Source organism: Gasterosteus aculeatus, chromosome 1, assembly GCF_964276395.1.
Source record: "Gasterosteus aculeatus chromosome 1, fGasAcu3.hap1.1, whole genome shotgun sequence".
NCBI lineage: Eukaryota > Metazoa > Chordata > Actinopteri > Perciformes > Gasterosteidae > Gasterosteus > Gasterosteus aculeatus.
Genome location: NC_135688.1, coordinates 12,656,097 through 12,679,653, shown reverse-complemented (window position 1 = coordinate 12,679,653; position 23,557 = coordinate 12,656,097). Strand labels below are relative to the sequence as shown.

The following is a 23,557-nucleotide window of genomic DNA, read 5'->3' as shown; positions in this document are numbered from 1 at the left end:
GAGGGTGAGTGTGTATTTTTCTGACGTTAATATTATTCGTTTGTGTTGTCTGCTAGTGTCTTATCCGTTGTGTTTTGTTCGGACCCCAGGAAGAGTCAGCTAATATGGATCAATATGAAATGCTAAATAGTGGAGCTGAATTCAAACTTAATACAATCCGCTGGCGTGGAATTCACTCCCTGTGTCAGTGTGTTGCATTAACACTCATACTGCACACACACACTTTTTTTTGTAACAAAGATTCCAATCAGTTGGCTATTTCTCACACAGATTGAGCTGTATGCTAAAGAGCTAATTAACAATGACCGTTCTGGAGTTCACAAGCTCCTCTGACATCTTAATTAGATCTTAATGACATTTCCGTTGGAATGAGTGAATTGAGCAGCCTGAAATGAGGAAAACACCATTGCTGATATACTGAAGGAAACAGGAGTGACTGACACCAGAGACAAGTGCATGCAGGAAAGAAGAGCCGGATTAGTAATTAAGGAGATGGAGAAAGGAATGATTGGAAATGAGGGCATTTGGGCTCTATATGTACCCACCAGTCATACAGTATGTCTGGTATTAAGTATCGTGTTAGAAATAGGATTTGATTAACGCTGATAGACTTTTTATTCTGTCTTACGTTCTATCTTCCTTCCCACTTCTTCCACTCTCTCCTTCGGACTATAGGTTTCCCAGTAATTACTCTATCCATGTCCCAATGGAATCGCATTTCTTTCATGGGACTCTTAAACAGTCTTTTCTTTTATTACCATGAAGCTTCAGCATCACTCTGGAAATTACAACATGTATTGCCAATGAAGATGATATGATAATGGTATAATGAGTTCTGGCAGATTGTTGGAGGATTTAGATATTATATGTTTCTATTATGCTCTGTTTTGCTTTGTACACTATTCTGCATGATCTGCAGTGGATTGCAGGCAGATAGTCTCTGATCGTTCTTCTGGTTAGTGGGCTGTGTATTTTTAGCTGAAAGATTCATGCACGTTTATGCAACTCCAACTCGTCAGAGGACTGCAATATAAGAAAAATGGGCTGCAGTGAATAAGGAAACGGGTGCACAAGTCCTAGTCCAACGACCTCAAACTACAGAATTACCTTCCTGCTGGCGCCTGTATACACAAATGTATTCAGTACGAAGAGGCACACACTGGCAACAAATCAAAACCTTGACAAGAGAAAGGTAATTGATTCAAATCTTCAAAGGGAAATATTTATCTACCGGATGAGTTGCTCTGTCTATGTTTGCCCGTGCTCAGCTGGCCTGCACTCTCCTTCACTTGAGAGTAGCCATTAGAGGGGAAGGGACAGAGAAATGGAGTGGAAAAACAACATAGAAAGCTAGGGGCCAGTGACGAGGAGCCCGGATTGAAAGCAACTCAGAAAACGAGGGAGGAAAAGGCTAAATAGAAACGTTGTCTGAAGCCCCTCGCGTGGCGCAGAGTGAGAAGTAAACAGAGAGGCTGAAAGATTGGGAAAGAGGAGACACATTACCAAGAGTCTGTTGGTTGCAACAGATGCTGTTCTGCGTGCGGCCGTGTCTGTTTATCATGATGACTCTCCTCAAACCCTCCGACTGATCTCTCCACTACCCCGTCTGTCCAGCCTAAATCTGTCAGAGTCACAAATTCCTGCCCACCACCACTATTTACAACCACCCTGTCATCTACACAGCTTTCCCCCAAACAATGCATCTAGCTTCGGTTCATTTGCCCTTCCTCCTTGCTACTTTCAACCTTCACTCATTCTAGTTAGCCTTTAAGGGTTTACTTAGCATTTTATTCGGCCAGAAAAGGCGATAAAAGAAAGAGCGTGTTTTTCTGTAATGCGATCAGCAATTCATTCTAACAGATCTGGGTCCACAGATGCCGCTGTAATTGGCTGTTTTTCTCGCTGAAGTAGGCCGTGATTCTGTTTTTCTTCTCTCTATTAAAGGCAAAAAAGTGGAACATTACCCCCACATGATTATTGCTATGCTCCCGCATTCTAGCATCTGGTCTGAGTAGTGTTTTCACTTTTGCTCAGGCTGTTTCTTCTCTTCCAACACATGATGTGCTGTAGATCCTCTCCTACTTCTTCTTCAAAAGGATACTTGTGTCATGCTTTTGAGCCCATGAGGCAGTCACTGACTCACAATCCCGTCAGATTATATATTATGTACTCTCTCTGTAGCAAGCAGATAAGGATTGATCTTATTCGGCTCGTCATAATCACACCGTGCTTGAAATACTGTATTGATCGCTACGGTAAGAAACAACAGGACGTGCACATGGTCCATAACCCCACTGATGCGTGTGCGTCCCAGGTTCACGGACGCAGACACCATCGTGATGGGGGACGTGACGTACGGCGCCTGCTGCGTCGACGACTTCACTGCTCGTGCCCTTGGTGCTGACTTCATGGTGCACTACGGCCATAGCTGCCTCAGTGAGTACCTCTTCGTCGCTCTGCATGCATGATTGCGCCACACAGAGGAACATAGGGTGGGCTACCTACGGAGAGTGGGCCGCATTGGAAAAGGAAGTCATAGACGGACCGACAGACGGCGCTATTGATCAGTGGGAAAATGGGACTGGTCTGCGTTGCCTGTCCAGCACTGCTATAGAAGGAATATCCGCCTTTGGAGCCTGGGCATCACATTTACCCAGTAGATCAATAGGGAACGTGCATTAATGCTGTCCTTTGAAAAGCCTCATGCAGTTCTTGAAGACCTTCCCCCTCGCCCCTGCCGTCTGTCTCCTGCACAACATATGAGGAAATGCTAAATCGATAGTTTTGACATCCATCCCTGCCAGAACAATCTCCCTTCTCCCAAATACCAGAAATGACGTACAGAATTGTAATACACAGGAGAGCATTCTCTGTGTTGATTTTTGTTAGGTTAAGTGTGATTTGTGTCCCTGCACTTTCCTTTTCTTGATCTACGTGGAAGAATGATTCCATGTGTGTATCCTTACAAAAAATATCGGATGCGTACTATGGGCAACCAAATAAAGGCAAAGGTCATAAAGATCAATGCGCTGTGGGTTGTGAAGATATTAATTGTTTGGACATTTTAAAAGAAATGAGATGACCTACAGTTTGTCAGAACCCCCCCCCCCCCCATCTAAGGGCACCACTGTGTTTGTGCTTCTGACCTGCATCTCTCAATCATGAGGACATCATATGCACTGGTGCCCATCGTGTCAGATACCAGTGGGAGATAAAAGACACTGTTCTTACTGACTCCTAGAGAACCTTTCTCTCCTGCAGCCCTTTCATTTCCTCTGGGGTATGTTCTTTTTTTCGAATATTGGTGCCATCTCATCTTTTGTCATAGAGCAGCTGCATCTAGTCCAGGGCAATATGGGCAACATCATAAAAACATGTTTGGAGAAATGAAAATATTGGGATAGAAGTGATGCTTTTTTAATCTAACCTCCTTGATATGAGGGAAGCAAGTAACCACACTTTATTGTGGTTAGTGGAAACAAAACTGTAAAACCAAAAGCGGCTTGCTGGGATACAAGACCTGCTGCCTGAGCTGTTATTGAACCCGTCCTGCTCATCATAGGCAGGTCTCCATTGTGTCGGTGGCTCGAGTCATTTTGGCGGAGCTTTCTTAAAGCAAAACTTACCCATGGCACTAACTTTAGTTTGAGCTCATTTTATAGACGTGGTCAAGGTAAATGCTCTGTGTCGACATTAACGGTCAATCCAAGTTTAGCATACTTAAAAAGTTTAGTTTTCCCTCAAAGAAACACACCGTTACAACTGCTCAACATTTTAAAACAAGTGTCCGCTCAGGCTGACAAGTTAAATCCTGATATGTTATCAGCCAAAAATTGGATATGGATCCGTTCACACAACCAGTTATTGCGGTATTATTCATGAAGTTATCCATAAGCACAATATTGAGTGGAACCCATTTGTAGATATTGATTTGTACAAACCGTATTATAGTTATATTATGTTCAACCTTTTCTCAGTCTCACTTGCTATGATTGTGCATGCGTGTTTGTTTACTGCTGACCGCTAATAAGCCGCTGTACCGAGTGACCTTATTGCTACGACACATAGATGTGTGAAACCACCGCCGGGGCAAGTGAGTCCTGTCCATCTCATTGACTCTGTCTCTAATTGCAGCGTCTGAGTGCTCTCCGGCTACCATGCTAATGTGAACACGGATCGATGTCACTTTTCTTTGCCCTTTACGCTTTGGGAGTCTGGGTTTTTACTCAACTCCTCTAGTCCTTTTGAATGGTATACTTAACTCCTTATCCATCTTCTTCCCTTACCACTCCGCCGAGACGTGAGCTCATTCGTCATTTCTCTTTCCAGTTTATTGATTCCCCCCACCTCCATTTTCTATCTCCCATGCCCCATCTTAGGAATATATATATATAGTACATTACTAATTGCATACCACTACCATTCACCTCCTTTTTTCTGCCTCCTTGTCCAACGTTGCTTCTCTCTCTCTCTCTCTCTCTATGTTGCTTTAATCTCAACATCAAGCTGCACTCGCTCAAAAAAATGTTCACCTTAATGGTTTGCCTGTCATGACAAAAAAAAAGTCCCCTTGCTCTTGATCTCCAAATTCAGGACAAATAATTACGCCGATCAACGGCAACGATAATATACCTTTGTCCCTATTTTCTTGGACTCTCGCCTCCTTTTTCACCATCTAACTGGGCACGTGTTTCAACTTCCCCTCCGAAGCCCGGCTGCCTAACAAATGGCCTGTGAAATTATGCCGGTAGTAGTAATCGCTTGCGTTTCTCCCCTTCCTTTAAATGATTGAGTTTTTTGTATCAGCTGCTGCATGTGCTGGAGATTCACGCTGAATGAGCTTCGGTTATATCACAGGGGCACCTGCTGGGATCTCTATGCTTGCGTGTGATGTTTTTGCATATAGAGGTATCGCTGCACATGTGCTGTGTGCTAATGTTGGAGCCAGCATCAATAGTGCATATACCGCAGGCTTACCTAACACGAGTGACATTTTCTTTTGTCTTTCTCTTGTCTTCGTCTCCCTGCAGTCCCCATAGACTCCACGGCAGGAATTAAGATGCTGTATGTGTTTGTGGATATACAGATGGACAACGCACACTTCCTGGACACGGTCAGGTTCAACTTCCCTCCTGCACAATCCCTGGCACTCGTCAGCACTATTCAGTTCGTGGCAGCGCTGCAGGTGACTACGCACTGGGTCTGTGTGTCTGTCTGTCTGTGTGTGTGTGTGTGTGTGTGTGTGTGTGTGTGTCTGTTTTTCAGTCAGAGGCATCTGCCGGGGTGCGTGTACTTCTGTGTGCTCACCTGACGGGTCATTGCCACGTGTGTATTTTCAGCTTTACTTATATATGTTTTTCGTGCACAAAGTAGGAACAAACACCCGCATGCATTCCTCTGCGCATTTGTGCAGTATACTTTATCTGGTCCCCGTCTTTTTTCGAACACGCTCTTACGCTACACTTAGCTCATGTGTAGCTTACCTCAAGTGTGGGTTCGAGAAATCCTGCAGCAGTTATTTTGGATTTGAAAGGTGGAATGAAGTCGAAAGGCCTCTCGGCTCAGAGTCGTGCTCAGTTCTGCTCTTCACACAAGCAGTGGCAGCGGCGGCAGCTATTGAATTGTGCTTCCAGAACAGAACAGAGAGACTTCCTGCCTCTCGGTTCTATATGGCACTCTGTTGCATTCATTTACTGCCTTGAACAAACACCACTTTGGACCTTCGCAAATGTAACCGCTGTTATTTTTACACCACGCTCTGCCCATATTTTGTATTGTTGTGTTTGAGTGCATCCATGTGTATATGCCTGTGTTTTTGTATTGTATCTATCTCACTCACGTCTTATGGTGTGTAGGCTTGTTGAGGTCACACAGTATCAGTATCATCGCCCACCGTAATCCCTCCAGACCGCCTTAAATTAGCTTTAAATCGTTCAATTCATCCTTCCACCCTCAAGAACACTCACTCTTTATAGCTGTAAATGTTTAATGTTTCATCTTCTCACTTTGCTTAAATGGATATAGGTTTATGTGAAAGAGTTGTTTAGTATTAGAACTTGCTTTTCATATAGTACATGTTGGTATTTTATTTTATCTTCTTTTTATCTGATTTTTATATTTTATAAAACATTTGGAATGTCATTATTTTCTTGTACATTGTGTTTTGTAGACAGTTTCTTAGTCGGTACTCTGCAGAATCATGAATTAATTACATATTTAATGGGTGGCCACATTGGGAGTTAGATTTATGTTAAACATGAGCAATCCAAGATCTTCCTAGTTACCATATTAAGGGCTTTTCCCTCAAATCACTCCTTATGGTCTTAGTCAAAAAAAATTTGGGCTTTGTTCATCCCGAGTGATTTATATAAGAAACTTATAAGCACATCTCCGATCAACAAAATATGTGCTGTAGCATGAATCTTTGTTGAGAACAGATCTGTTCATTAAATCAACTAACCAGGTAATCTACCAATGCATAAATGTTTTTGGATGAGTTGATGTTGTGAAAGGGGAGACGTGGAATGTGGAGAAGAGTGACACCATATATATATATATATATATATATATATATATATATATATATGTGTGTATATACATGTATGTGTGTTTATACAGTGCCAGTCAAAAGTATGGACACACTTTTTTTTTATTGAATTACTGTACGTGTGTGTGTATATGTTTGCGTTTGCATTTGATTCCCTATTTGTATATATATTTGTATGTGTAATAAAAATACAATATAACTGTATTCAGTACAAATGTATTACAAACAGGTCCTACTGTATGTTTGGTACACAACCGATCTAATTCCCCAAATTAAGCAAATTCATTACATCATTCAGTGTTGTTTTTTGTGCACATATTTAACGTGTCACATGTTGTTATGTTATTGTTTCTCTGACTGTCTTTCCTTCTTCCTTCCTCCATGCTGCAGGCTGTGAGTGCAGCCCTCAAACCAGAGTATGACGTGCTGGTACCACAGTGTCGGCCTCTTTCGCCAGGAGAAATCCTGGGCTGCACCTCACCTCGCTTGGACCGCCATGTAAATGCCGTAATGTAAGACACCTTACATCGTTCTTCCTGTTCGTCCATTTAACCATTAACCATTTAAGACCTCCAGTCTTGACTCATCCAGATCCCCTTCTACTAGGGGGGGGGGCACAATTACCCCTGACATAGCTGTGCCCACCCATGTGACATGTGGAATAATCAGCTCTCACAACCAGTATAAGCTAGTTGTGACATCTGACTGTGCCGGCATGCTTCCGATCAGGCTTCTTATATATATTATATCCAGATCCTTAACAGCAAGCCCTAAAAATACAGTCACGTCGTGCACAGCATTGAATTGTGTAAAACTAGACTGAACACAACACTTTTGGCTGTTTCAAACCAACCGCACACATCAATATGCACGCCACTCTTCTATATTGTAAGAAATGTTAACACAGTGTGACACCCATCCCTGCTCGTCCATTGTTTTCTTCTTTCCTTTTTTATTATTTATTATTTCTCCCTTTCTATAAAGCGGAAGAATATCATGACACACAAGAGACTTGCTGATCAGTGTTTTGACATCAAAATGAGTGATGTGTGCATGCGAGACTTGTCAAAGTGAAGCTTTAGGAAGAGATGGCTCTGGAAAAGTAACATATTCAGGCAACAAGCAACAACACCAGTGCTGCACCTCGGTGACTGTGCATGCCATGCAGCTCTGCAGCTCTACGGTGCCCAGTGGGTTGAAGTAATACCCCGGGTGTCTTTAAGTGCATAACCTGGTATGTCTCATTTGCACACATCTTGTGTTAGTCCATGTGATTAAACCCTGTATGTGCATGAGATTAAAATGGCTACACAAGGATATGCTTTGCCATATGCATAAGCCAGGCCCTATGGGAGGCAAAAGGGGTGTGTGTGTGTGTTTGTACGTGCGGAAGACATGGAAGTGAGGGAGTTAGTGTGTGCTTCACCTACTAATCCAATGTGCCTCGTCTTGTCTTTGATGTGTGAGTCAGGGTGTGTAGTGGTGTGATTGTTGAAAGAATCGATTAAACAGTATGAGACTTCTCTCTCTCTCTCTCTCTCACTCAAACACACATTTAGAGATGTAGTCAGGACTTCAACCCTCCTGAGGTGGGCTGTATCTACCTCCTACAATTCTCCAAACACAATGTACAATTTTAATATTAAATATAAATGGAAGAAAAGCTTTAAAAGATGTTTTTGTAGTTAATTTTACTAAATGCCAGTTCACCTATATCAGAGCTTTCTTCTCACTTATTGTATCGCTGTTCAGGCATTGACACAATTACAGCACTTATGGCAGAGCAAGCTCTTTTAAACAGTGCATGATTTTTGTTACTAGTACAGTAAATTCATGCTTAACATTGTACAGACACAAATTGAGTCAGCTCTCTACTTTTTGTAGTTGCATTTCACCTAAGCTTTGAGCTACTTAAGAATTATGGAAAAGAAGGATTGGTGTATTAGTCTTCGAGGTTCATCTTGAAGCCTTAGAAATGGGCCGGGCTGTCTCATCTCTATAATGAAGAAAATCATTTTTAAAAGCTGGAATAAAAAGAGCGATGATCTGTGAACCATTTCTATTTGCCAACTCCGCTCCAGCTCCCACTCACAACAGAACAATATAAAGATGTGAATCTGAAGATATGGTGTTGCATAATTCAAAGAGGCAAAACATTACCATTATAGCGAGAGCACTTTTACAAGGAACGGTAGAATTTGATTGAAAGGACTGTAATGGGAAAATGATATGTAACCCTTTTAAATGCTTCATTTGTATAACCAGTTTATTAATTGCAAGTGCTTAGATGACAAAGGCTCTGAGTCAAGTATGTCTTTTCTCCGTTTATTTCCTTGCAAGGGAAAGAGGGTCACAACAGCTACGTGGTCAGTAGACTGTCAAGAACCTCCTTCCTGCCCCCAACACATCGAGGCAGTTCTTATACCTAAGTTTAGATATCGGTGGCGTCAACAGAAACCTTTGACCATCTTGTTGAGTCTCTACAGCCAGGGTACAGGGAACATCTTGTCCATGTAAGACACGTCAGTTCTTTGACCGTGTCCTTGCTCTCCCAACATGCTAAAACAAATGTGGTCATAGACATAACGAACACTTTGTTCAATCTCTACAGCTATGACTGCTGGAAACATCTAATCCATTACATAATAATCACCTTTGATTACATAATAATCACACACTATGCATCAATTTAGAATGCCTACTCTAAAAATTTACCATATGATATTTACCACATCAAATATCACAAAACTTTGCCTGCCACAGAACAAAAACTCCCTAAAAAACCCTCAGAAATGGGGGAAAATAGGAAGAAATCTGTTAGAAAAAAAAGACTGGAAACCTTCTCACAGGATTTGAGCGTTACACCCCAGATGTCATGTGTACAGTATTGAAATGATACGAGATGATGAAGAGATGAACATGTTTAAATCACAATACCGGAACTTGATTCCCTATCACACAATACAGATATAGAATATTGTGGAAAGGTCATTATATCAATCATATTTACGTTACATACTAATAAACGCAGGGATAAAAGCTGTTTTTGTGAGAATGTTATTTCTCATTGTTTTAGCACGCTACTGTGAAACAAAAAACATTTAGAACACCAGAAATGCACATAGACAGTGTGTCACTATGTCACTATGCGTATGTGTCGAGGTCGTAAGTCGTCTAAATGTTTCTGGTGGAGGACAAAATATGGAATCAACACAGAGCCTTTGTTTCTTACTTAACGATTGTCTGTGCAAATCTTCCACCACAGGACTGTTATAGCAGCTTTAGTGGCAGGAAGGCCAGCGTCTTGAAGCCACAGAGAGATAAGGACCACCATGGTTAAAGTGCAGCAGCTGTACTGTGGTCTTTATTGTATAAAAGCCTTGGATGTTGCTATGGAAAAGAGAAGCAATGCAACAGAAGCTCTTCTCGGGTTGCCGTTGTGTTTCATTTGTCACAGAAAAATAAGGTCTGGGCTAGACATGTCTCCAGGTAGCCTATATGATCAAGCTGATGCCAGCTGCTGTAAACATTGATCAATTAGTGGATTTAATTGCATGTCAATAGCCCACTGTAATGGGCAGGGTCACCGACCCGAGTGCCCACACATGGATTCTCCACAGGATTCCTCTCGGCCCGACTCTGAGAGGGGAGTTTATGTGAGAGCTTGTGTTTTCTTTTTAAGGAAACTAGATTCCTCCGTGTGCTTATGGATGGTGAACTCTGCCTCCGCTCGGGCGCTGGCCAGTCCTCAGCACCAGACCCCGGGTTAATTGCAAGCGTTCGCATTGTCTGTAAACAGCATGCCACGATCGTTGGGGTCATGTTCCCCGGACAGCAAAGATGAGAAGACCCTCCACCCCTGCCTTGCGCATTCTGCCTGGTAACGCTTTGGACCGTCGTTAAAAAGGCTGCACCGAGAGGAGTAGATTTAAAAAGAGAGAAAGCTGCTGTCAGAATGATAGGCCAATGTTTATTATGGTTACACAATAAATTTCATTTTCAAGAGGGTTACTTTGCACAAATACCTTTCTACTTTTTTTAATTTGATTTTTTTTCTTGTCTAACATTTGATTGCATGTGTTTTTGTGTAGTTATCTGGGAGATGGAAGATTTCACCTCGAGTCAATCATGATCGCAAACCCAGAAATCCCGGCTTACAGGTATTTATTTCTATATTTGGCTTTAGATAATGCAATACAACACATTTTACATCAGAAGTTTGCAGTCATTTTTCAAATGTAATAGTGTGTTAATGTTTTTTGCATAGAAAATATATAGAATAATGTTCACAAATACTCTATTAGGTTTCCTGATTTTGAGAGGATGAAGTTCTCTTATGATGAGGTTTTGTTTGTATGCAAGTGATTTGTGTTGTGATAGACATATGCACTGCTGCACAGATCACAGGTCTAAAAAAACAAGATACTAATCTCAAGTGAACCTCTTGCACCGTAGAAAAACAGAATTAAATGCTCAGAAATACCTCAATTCAAATTAATATATACTAAATCAATCCTGTCATACTTCATGGCTTTTCATGATTGCATTTTTAAAAGTCTTTTCTTGCATTTCTGTCTTGCAAGACAGTTGGCTGAACAATAGTTGGTAGTGTGTATGTTATGGTCATTTTATGTCTGTACGTTTCATTGACATTGGTGCTTCTTTGCCTTTTCCTGCCTACGTTTTTTCGTAGATACGACCCCTATAGTAAGGTGTTCTCCAGGGAGTACTATGACCATGAAGCCATGCGGGCCTTGAGGCTGCAGGCGATTGACGAGGCTCGATCGGCCCAGAGATGGGGCCTGATTATGGGCACACTGGGCCGTCAGGGGAGTCCCAAAGTCATGGAGGTGAGTCTGCATCCTCCCAGTCTACGCCACGACATGAAAAGCAGTAAGTCTTCACATTGGGAGCACGTTATTTAACACAGAATGAAACAGCCCTATAGAATCCTATCTTGATCTCACTGCTCAGATTTTAAGCAAGTTGTTTAATTGATTCTGCAATGTAAATGACTAATAATTGCAAAATCAATATTTAATGGGTTAAAAAAAAATGTAATATATATAATCCATGCTTTTCCTCAGCACTTGACAATTGGCTAAATTATATCTGACTGTAAAATTCCCTGGAAAAGTCTATCTTGGACTTGGACAACTTATTTCTGTTTAAAGTGGAAAGAACGTATAAATAACGGCAGATTTTTAATAAAAATACTGACCAGCTCTCCCATGACAATCGGTCGACGTTAAGCAGTACAGTGTCGGATATCCTCTCACCTGAGGGCACAGAACTATCGCTGATAAGAGAATGGTTGCACAAATGTCTGATGATATTCCCAAGGACAGCGGGTATCAGCAACGCTCATACCTTTTATCTCACCAAAAGAACATTTACTGTATTTCTTCACTGGGTTTGGCTGACTCATGCATCCCTGAATAACACAGTCCAAGTACAAATGGCCAAACTTCAAGACAGAGAAAGCAAAGAGAAGAATTCCTTGAAGTGGCTAAAAAGTTTTCTTTCTTGCTATAAAAGACCTGGTGTCTGAGTTTATACCCAAGGTGCCCGGTCCAGCAAAATATGATGATGTAAAGTTGGCCAACCTCCACATGGGCCCACTGTCCGTCAGGGTGGTTTAACACTCAACCAATCAATCAATGACGTAATTAAGTCGTTAAATAACACCGGAACTGGCTTCAGGCATTTTTTAGATGGTACAGAACAGGGCCAAACAGAAACTGGTGAGTTGTCGTCACTTGTGTGTCGCGCTTCAGTTTGATCTAATTAAGATCCAAGAAATTCTCCCACTAATGATTAAATATGGAGCGACAAAAACTGGTTCCTCAAAATGTATGAAAAAGAATAAATGAATACAGATTCATGTACACGCAAACCACTTGCTGAAATGGTCTTGTATGCATATGGATATATGTCTTCTTTAGTATTATAAACGCTTGCCATCAGTTGAAAATTTGAAAACATTATTTTCGTTAATACATCATCTGTCAAAATGACCCCAATGAAAGGTATAGTATTATAGGTCTGATTATCAGTCCATGATTGTTAGATTATTGGGGAAGTTATTACATTATTGAGTTTCATTACATTTGAGATCAAGTGAAATTACAATCTTAAGGTGTCACATTTCAGGATGCTATTACATTATTGGTGTATTATATATCCATCCTGCGGTGAGATTGCCAGGAGCAGTCGGTGGACAAGTCTGAGAAGTCAAATCTATCGGCAAACTTGCAATGGATCAATATATGTTGCTTCAGAAACTGAAAGCTGGATGAAATAGCCTTCCCGCGCAAACACTTCTGGACAACCCTATATTGCATTTAAAGATGCAACTGTCTGTGTGTGTGTGTGTGTGTGTGTGTGTGTGTGTGTGTGTGTGTGTGTGTGTGTGTGTGTGTGTGTGTGTGAGTCCTTGGTTTTGTAAATTGTCATTTCATTCTGTTTAGTTTCACAACACTGGAGATAATTATGTTTGATTGTGGGGATTGCAAACTTTCTCGTTTTCATCATTTAATTTTTTTTTTATCTTTCTCCTCTTAGCACCTGGAGGCGAGGCTCCATTCGTTGGGAAAGTCCTTCACTCGAGTGCTACTGTCTGAGATTTTTCCAGGCAAATTGGATTTGATACATGATGTAGATGCGTGAGTATTAAGATGCACATGCACATTCTAACACACAAACCAAATCAGAACACGTCTCATTTAGTGAATACCAACAGCTTGGTGTTGGCAGGTGGATTATCGTCAATGGCCCATATTCTCTTCATTTTCATTCTAGTCTGTCCTCTCTGACAACGCCTCCGAAGCGTCTCAGCCACGCCACAATGCACTTCCACCGGCAATTCTCTTGTATACAGTAAAAAGAGTTGCCAAATGAGCCCCATTTTGTCTCGTTTTTTTTTTCCCTCTTCCACTGGCCGTGGTCCCCACAACCCAGAGTGCGGATTACTTCCATTGTCTTCCACACGTCACTAAGACAGTTTTTCCTTAGGCTTCTTTTGCAAATTCTTAATCAATGCTTTGCCTCTTTGTTAGAAAGAATGACTCATTTCTCTTTCATGTCGTGGATACTGGCGGAGCCATTATGTTCAAAAGCAAGCAGTCCCCGCAAAGTTGCAAACAACTTTTGAACTGTATTCTGTAAGCATCATTGCACACGACTGACATTTCAGCATAATTTGCAAGTGGATACTATAACAAGCAGCAGAAACACAGAAGTCTAGAGCAGCGGTTCCCAAACTCAAGAATGCCGCGGCCCACTTTGAAATCTGAAAATCTTTCGCGCCCAAACCTTCAATCACAACTCTGATCAAAACATAAACTAGGGATGATTAAATGACCTTAAGAATTTAACCAAAAACAAACATCCGCGAGCAAAAGTCCGTCTCCGCGAGGTATTTGCTCGCTTGCGAAACGTGAACTTCGTTGCTCGCCAGGAGAATCTCTGCTCGCGCTCGAAGGAGTTTTCTTCGCGCTTGCTGTTTTTCTTTTTGACAGTAAGGTGGAGACGGTGCTTTCAGGGTCCGATCGATGCCGCGAGGTACGTCCGCTCCCGCCGCCCCCTCGCCATCCACGCCTTAAATCTTCCGCTCCTTTTAGAATAACTTATTCTCCCCGTTAAGATGGTTCAGCTACTGTAGAGAAAAGGGCACCGTCTCTCGCTCTTTAATCTCATGAAGTGCTCGGCAAGAACGACAGCTTTGTTTCTCCGACGCGCCCTGAAACAAGCTCCATATCTCACGCGCTTGAGCGCCGCTCAGCATCTCTCTCAATCAGCAAATCTCAATAAATTCATTTATTTATTGTAAATGACCTCTCGCGGCCCACCTGCAGTACCTTCGCGGCCCACACTTTGGGAATCGCTGGTCTAGAGTGTATAGCTTCATAAACGTAATTGGCATTCATGGCTTGCATAGATTCAATAGTTTAGCCTTCGAAGTCAAAGAAAGTAGTTGAGCATAATGCACAATTTCCTCCGCTTTGACACAAGGGCATAAAGAGAAGAATTTCGTAAGGAGCACTTTAAAACACATCAGATTTCAATGTGATACTGGTTTCGACAGTTAAATGGACAATCTGTGCAACTTCCGAAGGGTTGAGAAATGGCCTCATGCTCCCAGTAGTGATAATGAATCTGGCTAAAGCAAACAGTAGTGGAAAACCAGTGAAAGAGATCAAGAAGGAGAAACATCAGTGTTTTATTTTCTATTTAATCTCACCATGATTTAAAAAATGTTACATTCCTGCAACAGATAATCAACAGTTAACCATTTACTGACATAGCATGACATTATTACATTATTGACGTACTCGCTGATCTGGCCATCAATACATGATAATCAGAGTGGCAGATCTTCAGCTAAGTCGTGTCACTTAACACTGGTATTTAGCTCACAAACACTTCGCATTACAGCGTCAGAAAGGATTCACTCCAATTTCCTTCAAAGAAATATTAAGTGCTCAGGCTTCAAGGTGCACCTTATCCAATTTATTGGACTTCCAGCCAGAGGTGAAGATGGACCAGTGGTTGGACATTGATGTGCACCGTCTCCAATAACGCACAGGCACACACACACACACACAGATCCACCTCACACTCCCTCTGATTGGCCTCTCACTGTGGAATAATGAGAGGTGTGATGTGTGAGGGAGGAGTGGGTGAGAGAAGGACAGAAGGTCTTAGGGAGATCGAGAGTGAGGCCAAGATGCAGAGGCAGTTGAGGGGGCCGTGTTTGGAAAGTAGCCGATTGTGGTAGAAATAATGTTTTTCTTTGTTTTTGGCTCTCCTGTTTAGACGTACGGGTGAAACGCTGAAACGCTTGCATTATAAAAATAAACTTTAAAAAGTCAAAATCACTTTACATTTCCACTTAAGAAAAATAATCTGAACAACATTTTGGTAAATGGAGAAAAACTATCGAATTACTATCAAACTAGCAGTTGCGTGAAGCCGTGTTGAAGCTGATGTGTTGAGGGGGGAGGAGGAGCGAAGGAGAAGGTGGATGAGAGTCAGACGGTGGAGGTGTTAGTGGATGCATTAGTGCTCAGCCTACTGTACAGAGCCCGGCCCCAGGCTTTCTCTGCCATTAGACGCTTATAAACACATGGACACATTAGCATGGTCTCTTAGGTGTGTAATTAGGCCGTCCCCAAGCAGGTTTTAATCTATTGTACATCTATCTGTACACCCATCTCATCTAGACATCAAATGCCACCCTATGAATTGCACTTTTTAAAATCCCATTGTTTGGGTTGTATTTTTTTGACTCGACTGAAATTAAATCGTTCTTCTCTTATTCAACACATTTTTCCATTAACGGTGAGCGTTTCCGATTCCCCGTAGTGCTTAAGGGTTGATCGTACCCACTCTCGCGGCTCGTGGCTGCTGTTGAACCGAAGCCATGCAGGTGGGGGTGTCCCTCGCAGCATCATGTTGTAATGGGCCACAGCAGGTGATGCAGCCTGCCCAGGCCCGGAGCTGACAATGGAGAGCCGTGCTAAATGTCATGCAACCTTACCTTTTATATATCACAGCGTAATCTGCACCAGTCCTGGATCCCGTTGCTCCAATGCCTCGCATTTCTCAAAGGGTTTCTTTCTATGCTCCCCCCCCCCCCCCCCCGTGATGTGGGAACTACTGTGCTGGCTAGATTGAAGGCCTAATAAGTGCTGGAAATACAATTTGTGCCACATTCTTGCGGCCATACCTGCCATGCTACCATGCATTTAACTGAACTGCACTATTCACTCTGTCTCTGTGCTAATATTAGAGAAGCCTCCCCTGGGTCCATGTGCCAATCACCTAGCTCTCTTGCATGCTTTCTATCATGCTTTCCACTCAGACCTCCTCTCAATGCCCTCTTTCAGCTTCTTCCACTGTTTTTATCAGTTCTACACAGAGATGCGTATCACAGAGGTGCATGCGCACGTCTACGCAGATAGAAGTGCACACAAAAATGAGAAACTGTCAACTCTCCCTTATAATTCGTTCCTGTTTTTTATATGTCGCAATACATTCTTCAGTTAAGAACTTGTGTTAAAGTTGGAAAATGAGTACTAGACAGATGGGTTTTTTTGACGCATTAACGTACACATGAAGGGTGAAGTGTTTTCCATCTTTACGACATTGATTAAATCCCAAATAGATGTATTCCTTTTGACATTTACCTGGATCAAACGTTATCTACAGGGCTCCTAAATCCACCGCTACTCAATTCATATTTCCAAATATATCAGCTCCATCATTAGGATTAGGCAGTGAAGATGGAGCTGTGGCTCACTTTGATGGGTGAAAGCTAACCCCTGTAGCCCCGGACGCTTCTTTCCGTCTCCATTTTGCCATTGTTCATTTTTTTCCCTCCAGCTGTTTACATCCCCACCCGCTTCATCCCTCTCCTGTGCATCTTCTAGAGTAAACACTTTCCTCCCTGACAATCTTCTTCTTCTCATCTGTCTCTGTTCTCTTCATGCTTGTGCCATCTCAATCCCCCTCCCTCTGTTTTTCATCCTCATTGCTCTTTTTCCCTATCACTGTATATCTGTGTCCTTCTCTTTTTTTCCCACCCTCATCCCCCCCTCCTCTAACACACACACCCTGTCTGCCAGCTATGTAGGCTACCTCCGTGGAGACCAGGCTGGTGCTGCGTTTCTTGTTCACACTCACCTAACCTCTCCCCCTTTTCTTTCGGTGCATTTCTTCGGTTTTCACCTTTGTTCACTTCTTTCCCCGTTTTTACTTTTGAGCATCATGTAACCAGCCCCCTCCCCCACACACACACACACAACTCCCTCCCTCCCTCTTCAGCCTCCCTCTTTCTCTCACTTCCTATGCATTCAGACGTGTGTGTGTAGCGTGGCTGTCTTTTAGAGCTTTTGCAAGATCTCGCCAACAGATGCTGGAGATCAGGTGGAGGGAGGCTCCCTGCACAGCCCAATGCATCACGTATCCACATGCAGCCACCACAGATGTGCCCTGCCTGTTGAACAGGATCTCAGTCTCTCAGCCTCTTTGACTGCTTCTGTTTTGCACACAGTCTCACTGATGTGCATTTGATCACAAATCTTTACCATCTACCCCCTTCAGGTGGATCCAGATCGCTTGTCCACGCCTTTCTATCGATTGGGGCACAGCCTTCTCTAAGCCGCTGCTGTCTCCATATGAGGTAAACATGCACCTTGTAGTCTCACGGGAAGATCACAGCTGTCATTCATTTATCTGTTGAGCCACATGAATCGCATGCACATGCAGAAAAACACGGACCTTCCTGCCAGTACACAGACCCGCTGACAGATGTCCTGCTGAAGCCTTCATCAAAGCCCATGAGATAAAGGAACTACTACATTGTTATGGGGGGGGCGTTGTGAGTTTGTGTAATACTCATCGGGGCCTGCATGTAGTGGGGATGAGGGATCGTGCCTACTCCTCTCTCTTTTTCTTTCTCTCCCCGAATCCCTGTTCTACAACACAAGAGAACACATACAAGCACAGAAAACAGCTTCAGCAGGAGACTAGCCCCCCCTACTGGCCACAGCAGCACACAGCCCCCCCCCCCTTCACCTTGCAGCTGTCTTGTTTTTCCAAACAGAGAGAGAGATTGGACAGCAACCCATAAAGACCCATTTCAAAACAAGCCTCTGTGTGCCACTGCTATAGACACTTTGTAATGTGCTGGCATTTATGTGCCATTATGTGACTGGCTGGTTATTATTTGATGTCAACTATTAATTTGTTCAATGATTTTCCACAAAGATACGCTTCTCAATCTAAACCTTGTTAACTTGGATGGCGAAGTGTGATTTCAAATGGTCGCTGTTTTCCTCTGACTACACATCTGTGTGCACCGCCTGTGCGGCTCATACATTTCAGAATGAGGCCATTAAGAATAATGATGGTGTTCACCTAAAGATAAAAAGTGATGATCGAATGAAATCACCCCGCTGTAATGAGGAAAGCAGCATTCTGTTTCCTTTAGCCTTTTTTGTTGAAGCTCTCCCTGATTTGTTTTTCTATGTTTTTTTCAATTTTTCTTGAAAACAAATTCTGTGCATTTAAATAAGTTGAGGCCGTACGTGTATCTGTGTGCTTGTGTGCAGGTTTTGATGAGTCGTAATTCATACCTCTGAGTCTTATATGTCTCAGTGCATGTTTTTGACTGTGGCATTTACAATGAAGATGAGGAGGAAAGCGAAGGGGGGGTGGAGTGAGAGGGGGGGCAGGACCATTTATTTTCAGTGCGTCTCATGTTATATTTATAGTCAATAAGACACACTTGGCTCTCCTGTCAGAGCAGGGATTAGCGAGAAGCTAGTTGCAAAGAGAGAGGAATTTGGTGTGAGCGAGGAAGAGAGGACGAGAGCAGGGGGAAGAAGCTAAAGAAATGAGAGATGCGTGGAATGGGGCCAGAGGAGAGAAGAAAATGAAGAAAACTCCACCAGAAGGATGTTTGAGGTTTTTCCCAGCATACAGATTTTTTTTTAATTAAGAGGAAAGAAGAAGGAATTTAAGATATTTTTAATAGCTGGATGTTAAAGAAGAACTTTGTTGTAACTCAAAGATACATATATATGCGTTTACATGCTGCAATGTAAATATACATTGAGTAGGGCAAAGTAAACAAAGTATATTCATGTAGCACCTTTCACCAAAACAAGCCAAAATGCTACGCAGTCAAAGGAAATCGTTCAAAGATGAATATCTACAGTCGGAAATTAAAACATGATGAAACGGAGTTCCTAAAAGTCTGTCCAAACAAATGTCGTTGTTTTTTTTGCTACTTTTAGATTCCATAAAGTCTTAAGTCCATTAGTCTTAAAATGTGCCGGAGGATAGAGCGCATAAGAGCTCAGCTCATGGTGGGGGGGGGGCACAAGGTCCACGATGTGCTGTGGAGCCAGGCCACGTGGGGCTATACAAATAAGCACCAACGTGGAACATGAAAAAAGGAATACTGAAATGGACAGGAGACTGCAGAGAGGTTGAAATGGTGGTAATATGTGACATTTTGTTAAGACATTTTGTACATTTTTGTGACAAGACATAAAGCAAGAAAACAGATTAGAGTGTGTATTAATATCACCATTTCATTTGACACCACAGACCTCAGTTTTTCCTAGTCAAGAATCCAGTGTCCTAACATGGTCATGAATAGGTCATAAATCATATCAAGATTACACAAACTACTACAAGAAGATGAGGATACGGTGCCGAGATACTAAGCAGTGTCCAGGATCCAATTTTTTTTTTCCATGTGTAACTGCAGTATATATGGAGTAAAATAGCCATCCGCTTCCTAATAACAATCCCACTATCATTCCGAAATGGTATGAGGGCCATCAGGTTTAAATAAAAATTACAACTGGATGTCATCCGTGTACATTGAAAGTAGATGTTGCTGAAAGTACTGATAATCTGCCCAAGCTGCAGTATGTACATGGACAATAGAATGTGTCCCACGATCGATCCCTGGGGAACACCACATGGCAAACCTGTTGTGTCACTCACAATTCAGCTATAGAGGCCAACCATGGCCTATGAAAGATCTAATAAGATATTACCTATTGAATGTTGTGGTCAACAGTATCGAATACGGCACAAAGTCCAATTACGGATTGGATTTACCATTACAATAGAGATTTCAATACTTTCTAGCTGCATTTTTTGTTTCCTTTGAACTGAATTTTCTAGTGTCTCACATGACTTGTTATATCATCGTATTTCTCTACATTATTGACATTTTCCTAAATTGTTTGAAACTCAAGTAAGGTCTTATTACCGAGCTGTCTGAAAGATGCATGAGGAATTGAATCAACCTAAAAATGATTTGCTGATGATCTGCTTATGAATCAGCTGCTCTTTTTTCCATTTAGAATCGATATTCACACGTGTCTTTTTATATCTAGCTGTCTGCAGTTATGTTAGTGCTTTGTCATGCCTGCGCTGTTGCTCTCCTCAAACAGCTGTTGTGTCATGCAGTGCAGCTGCACAGGGATAACATGACACCTCAGCTTCTTATTCAATCTTAATAGTATGACACCTGTCTTGACTGTCAACTCATAACTGGTTTCCTGCAGATGCTTTTCTCTATAACTGCAAATACAGTCTTAGACGAGGGGGGACTCTGAATTGAGCACAGCCATTCAAGTGGGCAGGTATTGCAGTTTACGGTTCTCATGCTGCTTATTTGTTTTTACCGTATTTGTGATTGTCTCACTGTCTCTCAGGCGGCTGTAGCTCTACAGGAGGTTGGGTGGAAGGAAGTCTACCCCATGGACTTCTACTCCAATCAGAGCCTGGGGCCGTGGGCGCCCAACCACCCTGAAAACCAACCTGTGCGGCCCACTCGCAGACAGACTCAGGTAAGCAATGGGGTGGGAGATAAAGGAATACATGGCAGAGGAAATGGAATAGAGATGGGAGGGAGAAAATAAGCCGTGTGAGTGACACCGCCCTGTGTTTAGCATGGCTGTGATGGCTTTTACCAGTATGTCACCACACTGACATCCAGTGGCATAATGACCACAAGACATGTGTCTGGATGTCTGCCTCAAAGGAGGGGGGGGGGGGGGGGGTTGTTGTCTTTGACCTTGACCTTGGATTGTGTCATGAATATTTCTAAATGTACTTATTCATTTAATAAATGTACAAGAGACAGTTAGGATTCAGCTAATTGCTACAGTGTGAATACACCCTGCAGACGCCATATTGCCTCATATTGCCACTAATCTGAGGTAGGTACTGTTGCTATTCCAAGTGTTAATGCTTTCCCCCTGAATGCCTGCAGAAACAAGGATCGGAGCCTGCCCTTCCTACCAGGCAGTGTGAGCAGAACCAGTGCACCTCCTGTGGCTGTCAAGGGGAATGATATATCAAGTCCAGCTCAGTGCTTGAGTTGCCTCGTGCCTGCCAGTGCTTCTGCCTCTGCTAATGGCTGGAGGGGGTCAGGCCACAGTGGGTATTTGTCCAGACAGTCTACCAGCGAGTAGAAATAAAGCCAAAGCAGCCACTCCTCAAACGGATTACCAGCAAATACATTTAATCCCTCGTTTTACAGAACAGCAGATCAAAACAAATTAATTTCTCGTATTCACGTTTCATGCATGGGCTCGGAGCTCAGAATGCGAGCGACTGAGAGAATAGCCTTTGAGTTTGAGGTCACGCATGTCCATGTCAGTCACTCCCCCCTTGAATGAGCTGCTCTCTGCTGTGTGCTACGACGGAAATTCCTCCTGCACAGAAACATTCGGCCATTTGTGCAATGCACATGCAGTTATTGTGATGGAGAGAAAATATGAGGCGACCTTGAGGATGTTGAATGGAATCTAGTCAAATGCAGCTCACTCGTCGTTGGATAAAGTAGCGTATGTTTCCCTTCATGCTTCCAGTCATAAATATGGGCTTTCATGCACTTTAGTTGGGTGTACAGTATATAACTTTGCTCAGGAGTATTCTACTAAAATGCAGATGTACCCTTGTTTCTCCATTCTGCTTTTGTAGTCAAACTCTGAAAACAATAAATTCAAAATGGAACCTTGCTACTTGTGTGATTATTTTTAACAGTCAGGGCCTTGCTGAAGGAAGGGGTTTGTTTTTAAGCCCTCAGTTAAAAAAACAAAACAGTAGGTGTTTCTTGGATGAGTGCAGCACTACTGTAGTCACGACTCCTCTCTATTCTCATAATTTATTGATGGAGGAGTCAATAAATAAGTATATAAACCCTATCTTGCTGTTTGGCTGGTGCAAGAGAAACTGATGAGAAACTGTGGCTCCACTGGTCCTGAGAACACTGCAAAGTCTCAGATTGCAGGAAGTTTTATCAAGTGAGGATGATCTTCTGTGAGTTCCCCAGTCACACCCTCCTTCTACTATCCACCATCGTATCTCCTTGGCAACAGAGGCAAGTATGATGCTGCCCGCCCCACCAGATGTCGTTCTCATGATGTGTCTCCCATGTCCCCCTAGTGGTTGTTACCCTGAAGACCTCAGTACTTCAAATGGTACAGTGTGTAATGCGGCCAAGAATAAATTATTGGGCAGCAGAACTCTCTCTGAGCTGATGTTTGATTTATTTTTGGTGCACTCTGGCAGGGGGAAAGGGGAAGTTTAATAAATGATCTCTTCCCTCCGGCTATGTGTGCAATTTTTAATCTTAAAACCGGAGGATTATTTTTGCTTCGGATATTAATTACTTGCTGATCTGATCTGAAAATATCCTTGCTGACAACACACCCCTTTTGTTATAAGTGCAGAATTCAAATCAGTTTGGAACCAAAATAGGGAACATAAATGATTTAGATATTGGAATAGAAATCAAATAAGGCCCTTACGTTGCTAATAATTGACAGTCTAGACTGCAATTACAGTTTTCTAGTAGAAGTGTGAACCCCTTTGTTTATGAAAATTACAATCTTGTCTCTATAAAGGTACAATTTAACAATTTTCTTTGTCATTTTAAGGGAAATCAGCAGTGCAGTGCAGCAGAAACGTTTTGCCATATGGGATTTTTTGTGAACTTACTATTAAAAGTGTTCACAATAGTCAATGTTTCATAACAAATTGGAATACTCTTTACACTGCTGCCTGGAGAGGTCCAGGGAGACCCTCTTCACAAAATGTTTTCAAACATCAGATATCTAATTTTTTTTCACTTTACTTAAAGCAAACAATGACCACTTACAATGACTTATAACCTGCTTGTCATGTATTATATCCACATAAACCGCAGGAATTTTAATACTTGTCACTAAGGACCACTCTTGATTTTACTTTGTTTGTTTGTTTTACTGCATCTAAAAGACACTTACCACAGCGGCAAGCAAATCAAAACAAAAAAGCAAAACAAAAACTCCAGAAACAAGAGCCAGAAGTCCAATCTGCAACCAACCTTGGTTTGCTATTGTTCCCAAAACTAACACGGCAATTTTTTTGGACTGAATAATGTATTGATCTATTGACTGATGAAAAATAGAGCACATTATGATCTGTATAAAC

At 42.3% G+C, this 23,557-nt stretch overlaps 1 protein-coding gene across 1 annotated transcript in view; it reads left to right on the top strand.

Moving 5' to 3' along the window:
- The window catches only part of dph1 (diphthamide biosynthesis 1), a 42,887-nt gene extending 20,786 nt beyond the window's left edge, over positions 1–22,101 (top strand). The window contains exons 4-12 of the mRNA XM_040181990.2: positions 2,315–2,436; positions 5,031–5,185; positions 6,938–7,059; positions 10,639–10,707; positions 11,241–11,397; positions 13,112–13,212; positions 17,654–17,732; positions 20,791–20,925; positions 21,351–22,101. Coding sequence (XP_040037924.2) covers positions 2,315–2,436; positions 5,031–5,185; positions 6,938–7,059; positions 10,639–10,707; positions 11,241–11,397; positions 13,112–13,212; positions 17,654–17,732; positions 20,791–20,925; positions 21,351–21,431 — 1,021 coding nt within the window. The 3' untranslated portion in view covers positions 21,432–22,101. The remainder of the gene's footprint in view (positions 1–2,314; positions 2,437–5,030; positions 5,186–6,937; positions 7,060–10,638; positions 10,708–11,240; positions 11,398–13,111; positions 13,213–17,653; positions 17,733–20,790; positions 20,926–21,350) is intronic.
- Positions 22,102–23,557: the final 1,456 nt, after the last annotated feature.